The sequence below is a fragment of the Etheostoma cragini genome, chromosome 12 (assembly GCF_013103735.1).
Source record: "Etheostoma cragini isolate CJK2018 chromosome 12, CSU_Ecrag_1.0, whole genome shotgun sequence".
NCBI lineage: Eukaryota > Metazoa > Chordata > Actinopteri > Perciformes > Percidae > Etheostoma > Etheostoma cragini.
In genome coordinates, this window is record NC_048418.1 from 24,116,558 (window position 1) to 24,130,262 (window position 13,705).

Genomic DNA, 13,705 nt, shown 5'->3' on the forward strand with positions numbered 1-13,705 from the left:
AGGCAGTTCTGAAGGCAAAAGGGGGTCCAACCCGTTACTAGCATGGGGTACCTAATAAAGTGGCCGTTGAGTGTATATGTGAAGACCACAATTCCATTATTTTACTATGAGAGCCTTCAACACATAAATAAGTCAAACCTTTTACACTTAATTAAATCATATTGTTATAATAATAAACAGACATCATGCTAGTAGTAGATACAGTGGATTAGCTTTTTTTAAGTAACTATTTACCAGAGTGTGCTTGTTTAGCCATCTTTGACATTTCTTTACTTATTTATCATTTTCCTCTTTATTGTATAGCACTGCCCACAGTTGTCCAAGTGTCCATGTTGTTTCAGTTCTTTCTGTTTCTTTTGTTTTGTAACTATCTCCATGATTCTCCTTGAGGAGGCAATGTGAAATAATTTAAAATCTCAAGTGTTTGTTTCAGACACAGGAGTTTTAGGATTTATTCTCCTCATTTTACGTAATAAAGTGAAGTATGTATTCAACATGTTGCTTTCCAGACCTTTCCCGAAATACCAGATACAAAAATGTTGCGAAAACAAATCTTCACCGATAATGTGTTCTGAGTTTGCAGACAGCAGGTCTGCAGAGGTAGAAAATGCACAGGCTGGTGTGTGTGTGTGTGTGTGTGTGTCACCTCACCGTGTGCCTGGTCTCAGGAAGGAGCAGGTGCTGCCTCTGGTCCAGCCACAGTACGGGTCCCTCGAGGCTAGACAACTCCTACACACCAAGGAAAATAAAAAGTTGAGAAATGTTGAGTACTGACCAAGGATACTGTCCATACTGACTTGATTCTCCTAGATTTTCACCTTTTCTTCCGGAAGCGCTCCCGGGAACACTTTGACGTTACCCATCAAACCCGGGAACACGTTTTACAGCTAGGAATTTAACAGCGAAGTTAGCTTAGCTCTTTTCTATATGGCTAACGCGGTAACTAGCTAGGGAAAGTGGACCGTAAAACCCTAAAATGTGAAAAATTGTATGTCCCAATGAAGATTTGTGATATATAACTGCTGTGGGACTCTTGTTTAAAGTGTAGGGTTCTACCTCGAAAGATCTGCATTTGTGCAGTAACAAATAAATGCCTTCATGGTATTCATAATGAATCATCTAGATCAAGAGGATGTTGAAGCCTTATGTGTCAAATTAAATAATGTTTCCCAGGAATAAAATTCCCCCAGATTAAAGCTAGCTGTAGTTCGACATAGCATAACATAACATCCTGATTTAAACATCAGCAGAATTGCATTAGACTGTAGGGGCGCCCCAGTAGCTACCCTGGTTGAGCCTGCACTCCATGCACTAAGGCTTGTAAGAGTCCTTAGAGCAGTGGCCCCGGTTAGAATCCGAACCTGCAGCCCTTTACTGCTCTCTCTACCCCCTTCCCTGTCAAATCTTCAGCTGTGCTATCAAATAAAGACAAAAAAAGGCCCAATTGTCCTAAAAAAGAATTCCATTGCATTTTATTAAAACAACTGCACTAACAGTGAGTGAGAGCATAAGGCCAAAACAAAAGATGGCCAGTCGTCCCTTGGCTTATGGCCATTAATATATTAAACAGACCTAATTATCATACAAAGAAACATTGAGGGAATGAAAAAAAATACTCTCCGAGGCATCACCCAGTGCCTGTGTGTCACATACTTCATGCAGCGGGAGTGCAGGTGGCAGCGAGATGTGGGCACGCGGACCACACAGGAGGGAAAGGCCAGCAGCAGACTGTGACTGGTCCGGTCCAACGACAGAGACAAGAGCTGCCGAGCCTGAGGAGAGTCCTCGCCACATCTGGAGACAGTGAGACACACAAGTGTGAAGACGGGAGGCAGAGGGTAAGGAGCCAGCAGAGGGAGGTCAGTGTACGCTATTTTTGGCCTTAAATCAAGTTGTGACAGGGTCAAAGGCTTCATCTGTTGGTCCTGCAAGTCAGACAGACCCATGCCCGAACCCCTAAACAACATCAGCAGAGTCCTGCACAGAGACAGAGCTGTCTGCTGGGAAGAAATAAAGTCTCTGTTGCCTGTCCGCAGATGAAGCCAAAACCTCTATTTTTCCTGCCATCATTTTTGACAGTCAGGTCTTTCAGTGTAATACACAAGACAATTATTATAATGAAGTTGCAAAGGTTTTCTGCTGCTACAAGAGCTTAGATCTTGGATGACATTAAACAGGAATAGTGTGTATTCAACACACACAATGCTTATTTTCATTATTAAGTCAAATAGAGCTGACATGTTGAGTTGATCAATCAGGTTACACCCTCTCACGTATGCAACTTTTATGATTTTTCATCTTTTGGTTTTGGACTGTTCACATAAAACAATTTGAAAAATAACCTTGGACTTTGAAATGGACAATTTACAATACATTTTGACATCATTGTTATGCCATTTATTAAGTGAGTATTTGTCACATTAATCAATAATGATGATTATAAGTTGCAACCCTAAAATATAACTCTTTAACTATATACAGTATGTGACTACATCTGTAATAGATACAATCAAATAATTAACTGAGTTGTACCTTAAAAGTGTTTAAATCCAACATTTAGCATAAGTGTAATTGAAGACTCTCCAGAGGCAGGCAGCAGGACACCTGATCTGGAGCAACATGTCCAAATGTATATCTTAATGTGGACATCAGGGACATATAGAGTATGTCTTGACTCCTACTCACTTCTCTGGGTTGAATCCTTCCACTTCCTCCAGAAACACACTGCCGTGGCTGACAGGATCTCCGCTGGGAACCATTAGAAACTTAAGGATGCTTCCTCGGGTTGAGCCCAGGAACAAGACCGTCCGGTTCTTATGGGGACCAGCTTCTGTGTCCACCACCATGGCTGTCAGCTGGTACCTACATACATATAGAGACAGATAGTGAAAACCAGTGGTGTAGTCTAATGTATTGTAGCAGGTATACTGTACCACAGATTTATAAGCTATATATTTGTGTAAAAGAAAACCTGGCTCAGAATGAACTTTTGTGGAAGGGGGGCATATTAAAGTTTTGGGTCTGAGTGTCCTCCCCCAGGGTTATTTTGAGAGTCACAGACTTCATTTCCTGCATTCCTGCACCAATTTATGGTTGGAATACCTTTATTTATCCTATAAGAAGGAAAACACAGATGACATTTGAAAAAATATCAAAAATTATAGGGGAATATAAAGCAGTAAGGAGGCTTTCACATCAGGGACCTAAGTCTGGATCACCAAAGTTGACCCCTAAGCAACGAGGACAAAATAAAACAGAATACTTATATTTGTCTTAAAGTGTGGTGAATGGAGGATACTGGCGTTAGCGTTAGGAAAGACGGAGCATTTGTGCCTGGTTGCTATGCACACACTACACACTGTAATGGAGACGCGGGTCTCTGTGCATGTTCTAGCTTAGTTTGCTGTCAAATTATATTTGGGAACACAAACTGGAAGTTCTGTCAAAAAATGGTGTTGTTGTATATCATTGGACATTTTTAAGTGGGTATGTTACGTAGACTACACCACCGGTGAAAACACATCCTCCACATTTTCCACCTTTATCCGTCATACAAGTTATGATGTCTATTTTCAAATTCATGCTTTGCTTTGTCATGCCATGTAGAGTTCTACACGGGCGCTATCGAACATCAGAGTCCGTTTGCGTACCGTCCCATGGTCTTGACAATCCAGGGCCTGTGCCCCAGCAGTGGAATGGTCTCGTCCATCAGTGGGTGGGTCTTCACAAAGTTCAGCACCTCATCCGGCAACGTGGTAGAGGAGCTAAATCTGGATCCCTGCACTGCACATCCCCCTGGTCTGCAGGGAGAGAAAAAGACAGAAAAGTGAGAGTTGAAGGATAGACAGGAAAGGGAGAGAATGATAGAAGAGAGAGCGCCAGAGAGAGCAAGAACAAAGACAGAGCAGTTCGTTTTGCGGCTGCTGTAAACTATATTAGAATATTTGCTGAATAGTAGTGAAGTGGCTGTGTGATTGACAGTTGGAGCTTACAGCAAGGGAGTAAGAAGACTATATATGTGAGACAGATGCTCAGTAAAGCAGCACTGCAGTATTATGCCCAAGATCAGCTTCCATACACTTTGCATAGCAGTACCTGGGTTTAGGTACCGCTTCGTCCGGCACAGGAGTCCAAATGGACTCAGGGGATTTCTGCTCCTTAAACCGTCCCTCAAAGACATGAGCAAGCTGCTGCATGTCGAACACACACACCGCCGAGCCAGGGATGCTACCATCGAAACGCAGAAAGAAGACGGTGATGAGAAAAGCAGTAGTTTGGGTTGGTTCGTGTGCACATTGTGTGCATCTCCGTACCTGTTTGGTGGTGTGGAGAAGAGTCCCAGGATGACGTCTCGTCCCTGCATGTGGATGATGTTGCTTGTGGCGTGCAAAAGGTTGAAGTAAAAGTGGGAATCTCCCGGCACGGAACAGTTGAGACGCGCCTTCAGAAACGTGGTCCACTGTTTCTCGAGGACGCGCTGAGAGCCGCCCAGGTCCGCCTTACACACACGAGCAACACGGGACACCATCACCTGGAAAAACACGCGAGGTTCAGTAAAGTGGAGGGATAATAGAATAAAAGAAGAAGAAAGAAAGAAAGAAAGAAAGAAAGAACCTTCTCTAGATGATGAAACTCCATGGCCATCTCTCTGAAGAAGAAATAAATATGAGGCCCCCACTCCATGGAGCTCACAAAGTAGGGCTCTGAAATAAAATATGAGAAAAACACAGTTAGAAAACCAAACACACACAAACACACACACACACACACACACACACACACACACACACACACGAGTGCCAGGGGGTCAAACTTAACGCTACACAGTGCCGGTCATGGGGCTGTAATAACAGTCACATCAACATGGAGCGCTGCTGTCCACGGGCATCGCTCATCCAATATTCATGTTCTGTTTAATTTATCATCATGGACAAGAGGCTACACATTATTTATCAGTTATTCATCCAGCACTGTTCCAGCGTTTACCCGGCCTGGCTTGTTTTTCTCTCCATGGAAAACAGACTGAACTGTGCAATCCGTAGAGTTTAACTAACCTCAATACATCACTCTGTCGGAGCATCTGCCACTTAGAATAAATCTATTCCATATAGGCCTTGTCGGGGTTAGTTTTACTGGCTTGGTATTTTGCTCCATCACCTGTTAGACACTCATGGAAAGCCACAACCTTTTTCTTTTAGTGAAGTACTGACAATAATGGTGATGGTCTCCTGGTTGTCTATTGAACGTGTGTGACTCGGGAGAGTCCTTTCAATGTTTCTAAAAGTACCTCGGAACCATTTGGAGTCGTGTTTGACTGTGCGGAGGGTGGGGCTGTCGCCGAGGCTACGATAGATCACCGCATCGATGGCCAGGAAGTCTGTCACGGTGCCGGTAAAGAGACTACCGTCTGAAAACGACAGAGGTGCACAGGGACAGGAAAGGAGGAGATTAGGAAGAAGGGAAAGATACAGAGGGAGAGATAGCACAAGGTCAGGAAGATTAAAACCAAACAAGAAATGCAGTGAGAGGTCTGACTATGAATCATTTGTAAAGGCAAACACAAGGGCACAGACGTTTTAATGTCTGGAACTGAAAACGGAGTCTGATGTCCGCTAGAAAAGCTGAATTCTTCATCTTTAAGGTGCAAACTGAAGACACTACCTGCAAATAAAGCCACATTGGCATGTCGTGGATCATACGGGCAACGTGCCATCCCACTGACAGGCTCTCCCACCATGTCTAGAGTGTCTCTCTGCAAAAGGAAAAATATATATATATATATATTTATATAGACAAACAAACTGGTAAGTACACAGAGAATGCCCAATGACAGATAGATGAATACTAACAGTGTAGTTGGCACACAGCGGGTTGAAGGCGTTTGTTCCACATACAAACAGGCCGCCATGCTGGCTGAGCAAAACCTTGATGAAATTACGGCACTCTCCCTATAAAAAAAAGAACACAAAAGGAAACCATTAAAGAGGAGAGGAAAATCTACCCGGTTTCAAACTAAAAGCTAAGCTCAAAATTACAAGCGAGAGCGAGAAGGCAGCAAGTGTGAAGTATGAAAAATGCAGCTTAAAACAATCCTCGGAGGAAATAACATCCTTAACCACACTCCATCTGGAGGAAGAATAGGACGGGGAGTTTATATCTGTCGTCAGAGTGGCGGATGCTGATGGAGCTGTGGTTGAAAGTCGCTACCACTGAATCTGAAACTAAGACGATACTGGTCCCTTTGTGATACTTCATCAACACTGTCTGGTGCCTTGAATTAGCAAACATGGGGAAAATACTGTAATTGATGGAACTCAGAAATTCAGCTTTTCTTGGTATTGAATGATGCAATCTATTACTAGTTTTACAGTATGTGTGTTTTATATTTAGTTGGGGGAGATCTTTGTAACTACGGGGAATAAGACTGGAAGTTAGTTTGCATTTAATTTGCTTGGCTTTGCGTCGTTTGGATCAGTGGAGGTTCATTACATCCAAATATATTAAAGTTCTGATAAGTAAAATGTATAAAAATATAAGATATAGATAACTTAAAGTCCTTAACAAAAACACATTAACAGAAAAACAGTGACGTTTTAGAGTGCCCTCTGGTGGACAAACTATGCAACACCAACAGTCATAACATGGTTAAAGGATGTTTTGTCCCTTTTATATTCAATTTTTTAAATATTAATTTATCTGAATTACTTAAGTAAATATTTAAAAATATGTATATTTAAAAAAAAATTCAAATATTAATTCATCTGCCATTATAAATGCTGATTCCGAGAGTTTGGGAAACGCATATTATGGTCCCACCGATAAATCGGTTGGGCTCTAATCTACAACTCCGAGCTAGCAAGCTATACTCTGAAGATGGCAAGTTTTGAAGAAAATTTGGATCATGCAACAACTCAGGCCTGCTTGGTTCTTTCTGGGAATGATTATGAAGATTTACAAAGCATATGTTTACTCTCTAAATACCTCCCATTGCTGTATTGTGTGATCAGGTAACTTCATTTAATATTATGCCACTAAAACGAGTTCCTTCCTGAGAGTAATTTGCCGAGCTATATGGTGCTGCATCCGCCCAAGACAGTAATGATTGGTTTAAAGAAATACATAAAACCCAGAGGTGTTTTTTCTCCTATCCAAGAAGGATGTGGTGTAGCCGAGCCTAATCTAGATCCATTGCGTTCCACTTCCGGGATTGCTCTGGATCTGCAGGAAATTCCGCCGGATGCATGTGTTTTCTGTTTCCTTCTGCTTTTTTTCTGTCTGTGCACTATTGTTGACTGCTCCTCAGATCTCTGCAGGGTCAATCACACAGTGCTGGACTATCTGTCCAATCAGAGTTTTCACTCACATACTGCAGGCTCTGTGTGGAGTTTAGCACTGCCTAGGATGATTCTGATCATCATAGGTTTAAAGAAATGATATTAAACCAGAGCAGTTTTTACTCCCATCCCCAAATGCTATGTAAAGTAATAATAATACCAATAACAATATTAATAACTTTTATTTATATAGCGCCTTTCAAGAAACCCAAAGACACTTTACAGAATTACTGTGGCTAAGCTAAAGGAGGTTGTAGGCTGTGGTAAACGGGTGGTGTTTCAGGAGTTTCTTTTTAAATATGTTGGATTTCTGCAGGGGGGGTGTTTCAGAGGGATGGGGCTGCAACACTAAAGGCTCTGTCTTGATTAACCAGACTGTCCTTAAGCGCGCTTTGGAGGAGGGTCTGGCAAAGTGAGACTAAGCCAGACCTTAATCCACATGCAAAACTAGGCTCTGTGTACCAGTGTACCCCTTATTTTTACTTTTCTTTAAATTTAATCTGAACAAAAACCTAGCGGGGTGGTTATGCTGGTCCTGCTTCCTGGAGTCTCTGCAGGTGGCCCGGCAACGGCTGTATGGATCACACAAATATAACAGTGTGTGTAAGACCTGCTTTTGGAAAGAGCCATGCAAGCTGTTTTCCTTGTGTTTTTGCTAAGCTAAGCTAACCAGCTGCTGGCGACAACAACATGTATCCAGCTGTTTTGTAAATATGTAGCTGGGGCCAGCAGCTGGTTAGCCTAGCTTAGCCTAAAGACTGCAAGCAGCCATATTTGCACCTCATTTTAGTGTTTGCCAAATGTCAACCAAACAATGCTCCTGGCATTAATTAATCATGCTTATCAACTCGTAGTATTCCACTGAGTGTTTGAACTGCAGAGGCTAATCGGTGTTAGTTATTATTGTGGTTTAAATGCGACTGAGCAAGCAAGAGATGAAAAAAGTTTTCTAATGGGGATTTTTTCTCCTGATAATATATTGGTAAATACTGTTATTGAGATGCTATGAGAGTAATTTGGAAGACCTTTTTCATTACAGACCCTCTGATATTGTTTGCTATGACATCTTACCTGGATATAGATGAGAGGATTAATATTCAGTAAAACCATGAGGGTGGTATCAATCTTCTTAATTAACCGTGCAAAAAATGTGTGTATTTCCCAAAACACTATTCCTTTACCATCTGTAATAATTAATGCATTCCATTCAGTTCAATTCCCAGGTTTGCTAGCTTACTGGCACACCTGAACACAACAGAGCCATCCTTAATGTTATTAGTTCCACCTGTTCTATCCCTGCTGTAACATTTCCAAATGTCTGCTGTGAGAAATGTCTATTTTTGGACTGTGATCACTCTAACTGCATACTTACCTGATAGGTGCTATTGGTTCTGGTCTAGTAGCTGTATGTCAGATGATTGCGACGTTTAGTCTGAACATTATAATTTGATCTCTTCATCTGAGTGAGCTGGCTTTAGCTTCTCCTTTCTGTCTTTTGTATTCTCCCTCTCACCATATCATCTCCACCTCTCCACCTTAGCCAAGTCTTTCTCTTTCTGTCTTGTATCACAACTTTAATTTTCCTCTTCTTTCCTCTGTGTTCTTTGAAGCAACACATCTTTTTTTCTTACTACCTGGTGGCTATGCAATCCTCCTTTTGTGTTTCTTCACCACATTTTGTCCACCTACGCACATCCCATCCCATCCCATCCCTACCTACACCTCCCTTCTCCACTAATTTCAAAACAGTTTCCTCCCTAAGGCTGCGTCACTCTTTCTGCTCAGTTTGCTTTATAATGTTTCCTCTTGCCTCTTTCTTTTTGCCATGAGTTCCGCACAGATAGGATTTTGCCAGTGGCACTGCTACATTTCAACAATAAAAGCTTATGTTTTTGGGTTGCACCCTGTCAAGCAAGCCACCATCCCATCACATCTTTGGAGATTTGATCACATTCCCTTTATACCTCAGAACATTGTCTATTGAACTACCACTTTATATACACACACAATTGTCCCACTTTCTAGTCTTCTCTACAGGCTTTGCATGAGATATATGAAGAAAATTGGCACAATGCAGGTGTGCATGACAATAACTTTCAAGCTTCATGGACATCTTCCAGCCTGCGTTTCCCCGAGCTATACGATTAAGTGATGCACTGATTCTGTATCAACAAGATCAAATTAGTGTAAATGACATATGAAGGAGCACCTGCAGGAAATAAGTTTTATAACAGCTGTTATGTCTGCCCATGCATGTGATAGTAGATGGATGGTGTTGATGCATGTAAGAGTGGATATCAAAGTCAGAGTGTACCTCGTGCTTGCCCTTCATCCGGCACACTCGGATGTCGTTCTTATTGGATTCCCACGTCCGTTTCTGCCAAAGGAACAAAACACAGTCAGTTTGTTGTGTGTGTGTGTGTGTACATTATCAGCTGTTATGCATGTTTGGTTTTGTGTGCGTGCAAGAAAATGAGTCCTACCTTGCTGTAGAACATCTCATCCCCCGCCATGTTATCCAGCTCTACTCTGTACAAGTCATCTCTACAAAAAACACAATGCAATACTACTACTGTTTCAATGTAATACTATACATTATAAATGTAAGAATGGGCTCAGCAATTTGTTCAATGTTTTTTATTTGTTTATTTTTTGAATTCATTTTAGACTCAAACTGAATTATCACACATTTTGTTTGGGGATTTTATCTGACGACAGAGTTACTGTACAGCAGCTTATGCTACGTAACACTCATTTAGCAAAATATGTGTATGTTTGTGTGTATATGCGAATGTATGATCTGTGATGCTCATAACGGTGGCCTGCTGTTGTTGTGGATTTGAATTTTTTTCATCAGCACACTATTTCTGTAAGACTGCCACCTGTTTGTGTTGCTAGAGCCATGGAATTAAAAATGCGTTTGAATTGTGAAATGTTTTATTTACAAGAGGTGGATTTTATAATGTATTTGTTCATGCATTCAGTATTTATCGTCTTGTTTATTAGCAAATATCTTTGCATCAGGTGCATTGGATTGGGCCCGGGGAACTCTATTTTCCATAAATGTGAACAAACAGCTTTCACTTGACATTTAACAATGGATGAATGCTTCGTCGCCACAACAAACTGAAAACGTCCTCTCCGGAGTGACAGCAGACGGAAGCTGTGGCATCAAATGAAAGCAAAATGATATTTATGGGAGCACGTCATGCAACACACAGTTGGAGGCGGTTGCCGTTGGTTACCTGGCTCCTATGTAGAGCGTGCGGTTGACTTGGAGGACCGTCTGAATGTGCAGCTCCTGTCTCTGAGCTGAACGATGAGCTCTGCCCAAGAACACCGGATACCTCCGCACAACTGACGTGAACACACAGACAAACAAATGGGGTGAAAGGCTTACTTAGAGATAAGGTGCCTTGCTCAAGGATGCAGTTAATGACAAAGCGAGTACTTTTCCCATCCATATTAACCCTAAAAACTTTCACTTTAATACCGTCTCCACTCATTCTTGATGCTTTTGTTCAGAAAAACAAAGGTAATGGATAGAGATGAATGGTGCAGCAGTTAAAGTACACTGAAACCCTTTAATCCTCTCAGTGTTTTTCTTTCCGCTTTTGTTGATGCATGCAGCCCCATAATGAGTAAAACTGTGTGCAACCATTATTGTAATTTTATCGTGAAAAACGGCATCCCCTCCCTCCCCTCCCCTCCCCTCCCCTCCCCTCCCCTCTCTTTGGATAAGTGAGAGAGTCCAGATAAGGTGGAGAGAGAAAGTGGCACTATCAGAGTATGTGAAAGTTTCGAAGAGGAGGACAACGCTCTCCGCAGGGAGCCCTCATCATCAGGAGACAGATTGGGAGAACGTCTCATTGTCCTTGACTGCAGGGGAGGGTGAGAGGAGGACGTAGCGATCCATCTCCACCCGTCTCTGCCCTTTCTCTCTTCCACCCCTCAGCCTTCTCGCTTGTCATCCGTATCACCCCATCCAATCCAATTGTCTCCCACTTTTTCATCTTCCTGCACCCCTCAAAATCCATAAAAATCATTTCTCTCGGCTCTCGTTCTGTCTCACTTTCCTTCTCTCTTCTACCTAGGAGTGAAGTCTCTTTATTTATCTGTATGCCCGGACAGCAAGAAACCAGCGCCCCACCAAAGCTCTGCCCCTTGACCCCCGATGTCCAGATCCGACGTGAAGCCATTCATCATCAACGCTGCACATCCAGTCACGCACTCTTCCACACACAGCAGGAAGGAAACATACCCTCTACGGGGACATAGCTGAGTGGACCGGGTTCCTCTGGGAATAAGCCATCCGCCAGTCGGAGCACCAGGAGAATAAACGTAAAGAGAGGAGCCACGGTCGCCATGGCAGCAACACACATGCACTGAAGAGACAGGGGAGAGAAAAACATCATTATAAAATATTAAAATATATGCTGTGTACGCTATATGTTTCTTAATTACCAGCTGAGTGTGTGTGTGTGTGTGTGTGTGTGTGTGTGTGTGTGTGTGTGTGTGTGTGTGTGTACATGCGAGGACAGGGTCAGAAGTGCAGCAGGGTGACTGCTGCCACCAACCTGGCTTTAGCAGGGAGCGTATGTGTTTATATTGTCTGTTTTGTGGTGTTATGAGGATCTATTGTCAGAAATGTCACTCCATTGTCACACAGATTGCATAGAAGGGGGTTCTCACAGTCATATAACACACCAAGAGACAAAACAGTCACAGCATTACAAAGCCACTTTGGGAGGCAACGCTCCTTTCATTAATTGGGTTTCTATAGCGAGACGTGAAGGATATATGACGGGTAATTTGCAGCAAAGAAGGAATAGCTGAAGAAAGTGTAAAAAAAAGGGAAGAAGGGTGTGACCCGGGTAAGATGGACACTCTTTCTAAAGGTCCAAAGTCAAGTATGTATGCTCTAAATCACGATCAAGGAGAAGGGAAGGGAAAAGATTTTGGATTTTTTTTAAAGCTGAGAGGCCGCAATAGGGTCACAGTGTGCTGTGTGAGATATGTGCGCACACACACACACACACACACACACACAGTATTTTAGCACAACAGTGCTTTGAGCTAAATGCCAACATCAACCTCCTAAAATGCTCACAGTGACAATGATAAGATGCTAAAGTGTTTAGCAAGGCATTTTCACCTTCTGATTTTAGCATGCTAACATTTGCTAAGATGCTACCAAATACAAAATATCTATGTAAATGTAGTTAAGGATACAAGCAATACATTGGACAGGGTAGGCATGTGAGTGGTGGCTGATGGTTCCATAGACAACAAAAATGTTACATTATGTGGGGGTTGCAGTCTGTTACAAGACCCCCACAGTCTCATTCAGGGTTTTGCCATTTAACACAAGCTATCACTGTGGTTGATTGCAGCTGTTTGGTCAGAAACCAAAGAACTGGACATTGGCAATTTTGATGTGATGAAGGCACTAGATAAGAAAAGTCAAGGGAACACCAAAGTAAATGGGATGCATTATCTTGGGAGCGTGAGTGTCTGAGTGAAATGGAAAGGCAAGCCATCCTACCGTTTTTGAGGCATTTCAATTGGGCCAAATTTGGTGGACTGCCCGAAAACAGGTCAAAAACCTAACGTAAGAGGGGTCAAATCGTTCAAAACAAGGCCACCATGCTCTACATCTGCATCTCTTTCACATATAAAGCCAGGACAGTGGAACAACACTGCTGCACATACCAGTCATAAAATGTGGCAGCCACGCCATCAAACACATGTCTAAATGTAGAAGCTCTTCTATGCGTCTCAAAATGCCTTTGGCTCAGCTACAGAGTCTTTGATGTGAGAATACTTTGAAAAAGAAGAGGAGATATAAAGAGAAGAAAAGACAAGACAAACACTAGTACTCAGTTTTTGTCTTGGGTTGTTGCGAGTGCTGCTAAAATCCTCGGAAATGTAGAATTTGATGGAACACAACTGAAAAGAAAGGTTAGAAATTGAAGAAAAATGTGTGAGCAATATGAGAGTCGGTCCCATCAAATCAATCTAAACACATGTTTCACCCAACCCCCGCTTATTCCCTTTCATCCCCCGTCTCGCTCCGTCCATAACACACCTCCTCCCGTCATTGCTCTTTCTTTATTCCTTTCAGCTTGTCTGTTCCAGGATAACAAAAAAAAACCTATGACTATTTTCAAAAACAGAATAACAGGTAGAGAGGTAGATGTGCTAGTTGCTAAGGTGATGACAGCTGCTATTTGAAGCACCCAGATGTAACACGCACATACTACTACATAAGCACATTCACCTGTGTTGCCAACACATCAGATTGGGCATCCGTTTGAGTAACAAGCTGTTTGAGGACATCAGTGAGGCGATGTGGTGCTGCAGACTATACA

The 13,705-nt window shown here is 42.3% G+C and overlaps 1 protein-coding gene and 1 long non-coding RNA gene across 3 annotated transcripts in view; one reads left to right on the forward strand and one right to left on the reverse strand.

Moving 5' to 3' along the window:
• The window catches only part of LOC117954403, a 16,874-nt gene extending 4,954 nt beyond the window's left edge, over positions 1 to 11,920 (forward strand). Inside the window, exon 3 of the long non-coding RNA XR_004658814.1 lies at positions 11,807 to 11,920. This is a non-coding gene — a long non-coding RNA (uncharacterized LOC117954403). The remainder of the gene's footprint in view (positions 1 to 11,806) is intronic.
• Positions 1 to 13,705, reverse strand: part of LOC117954401 (semaphorin-6B-like) — a 33,267-nt gene that overhangs the window by 6,582 nt on the left and 12,980 nt on the right. For both annotated transcript variants that reach the window (XR_004658813.1, XM_034888164.1), the window contains exons 2-15: positions 11,596 to 11,719; positions 10,580 to 10,691; positions 9,818 to 9,878; positions 9,649 to 9,711; positions 5,850 to 5,948; positions 5,662 to 5,752; positions 5,288 to 5,407; positions 4,615 to 4,703; positions 4,314 to 4,531; positions 4,096 to 4,227; positions 3,651 to 3,800; positions 2,686 to 2,862; positions 1,654 to 1,794; positions 652 to 729 (exon numbers count right to left, since the gene is read on the reverse strand). Coding sequence is in view for 1 of the 2 variants with exons in the window: in XM_034888164.1 (XP_034744055.1) it covers positions 652 to 729; positions 1,654 to 1,794; positions 2,686 to 2,862; positions 3,651 to 3,800; positions 4,096 to 4,227; positions 4,314 to 4,531; positions 4,615 to 4,703; positions 5,288 to 5,407; positions 5,662 to 5,752; positions 5,850 to 5,948; positions 9,649 to 9,711; positions 9,818 to 9,878; positions 10,580 to 10,691; positions 11,596 to 11,716 (1,652 nt within the window). In the remaining variant the exon portion in view is untranslated. The remainder of the gene's footprint in view (positions 1 to 651; positions 730 to 1,653; positions 1,795 to 2,685; positions 2,863 to 3,650; positions 3,801 to 4,095; positions 4,228 to 4,313; positions 4,532 to 4,614; positions 4,704 to 5,287; positions 5,408 to 5,661; positions 5,753 to 5,849; positions 5,949 to 9,648; positions 9,712 to 9,817; positions 9,879 to 10,579; positions 10,692 to 11,595; positions 11,720 to 13,705) is intronic.